The 4,997-nt window shown below is 54.2% G+C and overlaps 2 protein-coding genes across 2 annotated transcripts; both read left to right on the top strand.

The window, feature by feature from the left end:
* The first annotated feature begins 202 nt into the window (after nt 1-202).
* Nucleotides 203-3,520, top strand: LOC147907934 (uncharacterized). The gene is made up of 5 exons (XM_087411673.1): nt 203-376; nt 432-770; nt 933-1,782; nt 1,865-2,713; nt 2,814-3,520. Exons 1-5 carry the CDS (start codon nt 203-205, stop codon nt 3,518-3,520), a joined length of 2,919 nt encoding a protein of 972 aa, XP_087267799.1.
* Nucleotides 3,517-4,690, top strand: LOC147907933 (uncharacterized). The gene is made up of 3 exons (XM_087411672.1): nt 3,517-3,644; nt 3,835-4,347; nt 4,426-4,690. Exons 1-3 carry the CDS (start codon nt 3,517-3,519, stop codon nt 4,688-4,690), a joined length of 906 nt encoding a protein of 301 aa, XP_087267798.1.
* The last annotated feature ends 307 nt before the right edge of the window (nt 4,691-4,997 follow it).

Here is a 4,997-nt window from a genome sequence, read left to right as displayed (position 1 = left end):
TCGGAAACAATTCATCAATCTCAGTAATCGAGAAATTTCATTACCTGAAAACTTGTCTGGAGGGTCCTGCTAAGGAACTGATTCAACCGTTGGCAACTGACCGAAGACAACTATCCACGCATGGGAGCTGCTGAGCGAGCAGTACGAAAATAAGAGAGAGTTATCACGCTCCAATTTCTCCAAGTTTACCGCCGTGGCTAAGATGAAGAACGAAACTGAGGAGGAGCTCAACCGCGTCTTCAACGCCGTGACCAGGGTAGTCAACGGCCAGGAGAGCATTGACAGGCCTATCGACTCTCATGGCTTCGATCTACTAAATCATCTTGTCGTCGAGCTCTTCGATCAAGAACTCGCCTGGAGTGGGAGTCACTCTCAAGCGCCTCGAGCGACATGCCCACTCTTAAAGAGCTAATGAACTTCATAAACCAAAGGGCACGTACTCTCAAAGCAAATCCAAACCAAAATCGCTCAAGGTCTCCGACAACCCGTCGCGATCTGCCAAGTCGCATCACGTCAAGAAACACACCGAATCCTCTCAATGCATCCTATGCAGGGGTAAACACCACGTGATGGTGTGTGACGAATTCAAGAAAAAATCCGCTGTCGACCGCAAGGCCGACGCCGAAACTCACAAGCTGTGCTTCAACTGCCTCGGCTCTCATACATTCGCGAAGTGCCAGTCGACGAGGACGTGTGCTACGTGCAAGTCTCGTCACCACTCAATGTTACACGACACGTACGCTTCAGTAAAATTTACGAAACCTCAAGAGGTCAGCTCACTGTAGGCAGTGCGCCGCGACAACGACCACAAGGCTATTTTGCTCGCAACTGCGCGAGTTTCCGTCGCTGATCGTCACGGCAATCGGCATACCACACGCGTGCTCATCGACCAAGGTTCGGAAATTTCTTTGATTTCCGAGGCTCTGGTCCAGCGCCTACGCCTGCCACGCTCTCGATTCGCAATCGAAGTCATCGGCATCAGCGACAAAAGCTCCGGGCTCAGCAGGGGAAGGATAACGCTCAAGGTGACCTCGTTAACAACAGGGACCGACTTCACCGTCGGAGCCTTTATTCTGCCACGTCTTTCGCTTTACCAAGGCCCTCAAGCAAGGATCAGAATGGAATGGCCACACTTAAAGGGGCTCCAATTGGCTGATCCAGACTACGCAGCAAACGACTCCATTGAGCTACTTTTTGGACCGGAAGTATGCTCAATCATTCTCCAAGATGTCCGCAAGGGAGGCCCCCAAGCGCCTATCGCTCAAAAGACACTGCTCGGCTGGATCTTATCGGGAGGTTGCGACCAAGTAACCAACTCAGCACAGCGCCACTCGCTTCAGTGCACCGTAGATCATGAGCTAGCCGACCTTGTGCATCGCTTCTGGGAACAGGAACGAGAAGTGCCTGCTCCCGTCGCACTCACGCCAAAAGAGCAGCAATGCGAAGACATCTTCGCGCTGCAGCACCAACGCACTGCCGAAGGACGGTACGTAGTGCGACTACTTTTCGCATCTCCGCCGACGACGCTGATTGATACGAGAAGATCTGCTGAACGACTCTTAATCGCCATGGAGCGACGCTGTGAGAGAGACGCACGATTCGGCGATCTCTACCGCGCCTTCCTGAAGGAATACGAGGATCAAGGTCACATGAAATTGGCGCAAGAACCACCGAATTCAGGCGAAGATCGGTGCTACCTTCCACATCACGGCGTCCTTCGAGAATCCAGCACCACGACGAAGCTCAGGGTCGTCTTCAACGGATCGCAGCGTACAAGGTCCGGTGAGTCGCTCAATACTCATCTACTGGTTGGGGCTGCCACCCCTCGCGAACGTACTTCTGCGGTGGCATCGGTACGCGCTAGTGGCCGACATCGAAAAGATGTATCGGCAGATTCTTGTACATCCCGACGATCAAAGGCATCAATGCATCCTCTGGAGACACCGCGTTGATGAGCCTATACGCGAGTTCACACTGAAAACGGTCACTTACGGTCTCGCTTGCGCGCCATTTCTCGCCATTCGCACTCTGCGTCAACTCGCCGATGACGACGGATCGCGTTTCCCTCGAGGCGCAGATGCGTTGCGACACGACTGCTACGTCGACGATGTCGTAACCGGAGCGCATAAGAAAGACGATGCGATCGCTCTTCAAATCGAGCTACGCAACCTCTGCATGGCGGGCGGGTTCTCTCTCCGAAAGTGGGCCGCCAACTGTCAGGAACTTCTTCGCGACATTCCGCCCGAGTACTGCCTTACCAGAGACTCGCGGTCGTGGGAACAAGAGAACCACTCAACGCTGGGATTGCGCTGGTATCCAACCAGGGACGAATTCGCCTTCTCTGTTCCTCCTCGCACCGTCGTCGCATTCACCAAAAGAAGTCTGCTGTCGGAGACCGCTCGACTCTTCGACCCGCTCGGATGGCTGGCTCCAGTAACCATTCAAGCCAAAATTCTTATTCAGTCGGCCTGGCTGCAACAGCTAGATTGGGACACACCATTGCCGTCAACCATCGCTGGAAAGTGGAAGCGGCTCTGGGAAGAACTTCCACTTGCTCAGAGTCGGCCGCTGGCTCGGCACCGGCGACACGAGCTCTCAGCTCGAATTACACGGCTTCGCAGACGCGTCCGAAAGAGGTTACGCCACTGTGGTATACCTCCGCATCACCGCAAACAACCAAACAAAGACTCGATTATTGACAGCCAAAAGCAAGGTCGCGCCGATCAAACTCGTTTCTCTCCCGCGACTCGAACTCTGCGCCGCCGCCTTACTTTCAAGTGTACTCGTGCACACGCGCTCTGTGCTAAACTTAGCTGCAACGCCAGTGATCTTGTGGTCAGACTTCAAGGTCACGCTACACTGGATTCGAGGTCACGCCTCCCGCTGGAAAACATACATGGCCAACAGAGTATCACAAATCCAGCAGCAACTTCCAGAGGCTCAATGGCGTCACGTCCCGGGCAAGGACAACCCTGCCGACTGTGCCTCCCGGGGACTAACACCACGCGAGCTCCTCAGCCATCCCTTGTGGTGGACGGGTCCCGCATGGTTGTGCGGGAATCCGACGCGATGGCCAAACATCAATCTGGAGCCCATCAAGGACGTAACGGAGCAACGGGCCACAACACTCGCGGCAGTCATCAGGAACAACCACGAGCCGGAAGAACTGCTTAGGTTCTCGTCATTTCACCAATTGCTCAGAGTGACTTCCTGGTGCTTGCGTTGGCGTCACCGCAGTCGCCCAGCCGGTTCTGTGGACGATCAACTCCACGGGTCAGCACTTCTCCCAGCCGAACTCGACGCAGCCCTCCTCCAATGGATTCGCGTAGCGCAGTCACTGCATTGTCAGGAGGAGAGGACAGCTGTCGAAAACAAACGCGATCTGGCCAGATCCAGCCATCTGCGAACTCTCAGCCCGTACATGGACGAACACGGAGTCCTGCGAGTCGGAGGACGCCTCAAGCACGCAGCGCTGTCTTTCGACGAGCGACATCCTATCATCGTGCCTCCAAGGTCATGACTCACTCGCCTGCTGGTGGAAGCCTACCATCGCCGTACTCTCCACGGAGGAGTTCAGCTGACTCTGGGATTGCTTCGCCTCCGGTTCCACAAGGCCGAGCGGTGGTCAAGCGATGGCTGCATCAGTGCGTGACATGCACACGGTGGAGGGCTGCCACTCCGCAACCGAGAATGGGAAACCTTCCTCCAAGCAGAGTGACTCCTGGACGACCATTTTCTTCTCGCAGGCATCGACTACGCCGGGCCTATCTTCATCAGGACGAGCAAAGGGCACAGCGCTCACAAAGCGTTCATCGCAGTTTTCATTTGTTTTAGCTCCAAGGCCGTTCATCTCGAGGCTGTTTCAGCTTACACCACCGACGTCTTCCTGGCTGCTCTCCGTCGATTCACATCTCGCCGAGGACTGTGCACGGACATCTACTCCGATTGCGGCACCAATTTTTCGGGCGCCGACCGGCAACTTCGAGAGATGCTCCGAGCCTCCTCGTCAGAAGGACGAAAGATCGCACACGTCGCTACATCAGAGGGGATCCATTGGCACTTTCATCCCCCTTCGGCACCACATTTTGGTGGACTCTGGGAGGCGGCCGTGAAATCTGCCAAGTATCACCTGCGCCGAACCATCGGCGAAACCAGGCTCACCTTCGAGGAAATGAGCACCCTGCTCGCACAAGTGGAGGCATGCCTGAACTCCCGGCCCATGCATGCCCTCTCAGACGACTCCGACGACCTCACGGCTCTGACACCAGGTCACCTGCTCATCGGGGCACCACTGTTGACCATTCCTGAGCCGTCCTTGTCGGACGAGAAGGAGAATTTGCTTTCCAGGTGGCAACTTATTCAGCGAATGCGAGACCACTTCTGACAGAGATGGTCACGCGAATACTTACACACTCTGGTTACCAGACCGAAATGGACCAAGGACGCTTTGCCACCACGCATTGGATCGCTATGCATCCTTCGTTCCGAGCTCTCACCTCCAAACAAGTGGCCACTGGCACGGATCATGCAGCTACATCCTGGAGACGACGGCGTAGTGCGAGTGGTCACAGTCAAAACCGCCTCATCCGAATTAATTCGTCCTCTAGTCAAATTAGTTCTATTGCCAGAGGATGCTACCGCGTTTATCTCGCCCGCGAAGGCATCAAATTTACAGGAGAGCTTGAATTGATCGCGTGTACTTTCGTGAATCATTGCTTCAATGTTATTTATCATATAACTTTCGTTTACGGTTCAAGTTCTTCCACGGATTCATTGTATTGTATCGCTTGTTTTATTTACGCGTTTACTGTTTTTTTATTGTAATCTCAATGCATAACCTTATACATATATCGTCACGGAGATGACGAGGCGGGCGGGAATGTTTGAGATCGGTAATTCGAAAAAAGGGTAAGAATTCCTTCGGTCGACCGACAGTAATTGTTATTGAACGCACGCACAAGGCGAGCTCGTGATTTCATCTCGAGCCTGACATTAAG

This window comes from Acromyrmex echinatior, chromosome 12 (assembly GCF_024713525.1).
Source record: "Acromyrmex echinatior isolate Ae372 chromosome 12, ASM2471352v2, whole genome shotgun sequence".
Taxonomy (NCBI): domain Eukaryota; kingdom Metazoa; phylum Arthropoda; class Insecta; order Hymenoptera; family Formicidae; genus Acromyrmex; species Acromyrmex echinatior.
The sequence above is the reverse complement of the archived record's forward strand: the minus strand, read 5'-3'. Positions and strand labels throughout refer to the sequence as shown.

Coding starts and splice junctions, on each gene's coding strand:
- LOC147907934 (XM_087411673.1), top strand. CDS start 203: ATGAAGAACGAAACTGAGGAGGAGCTCAACCGCGTCTTCAACGCCGTG. Junction 771..932: donor AATTTACGAAACCTCAAGAG/GTCAGCTCACTG, acceptor GCTCTGGTCCAG/CGCCTACGCCTGCCACGCTC. Junction 1,783..1,864: donor ATCGCAGCGTACAAGGTCCG/GTGAGTCGCTCA, acceptor GGTACGCGCTAG/TGGCCGACATCGAAAAGATG.
- LOC147907933 (XM_087411672.1), top strand. CDS start 3,517: ATGACTCACTCGCCTGCTGGTGGAAGCCTACCATCGCCGTACTCTCCA. Junction 3,645..3,834: donor GTCAAGCGATGGCTGCATCA/GTGCGTGACATG, acceptor CATTTGTTTTAG/CTCCAAGGCCGTTCATCTCG. Junction 4,348..4,425: donor AAGGAGAATTTGCTTTCCAG/GTGGCAACTTAT, acceptor TCTGGTTACCAG/ACCGAAATGGACCAAGGACG.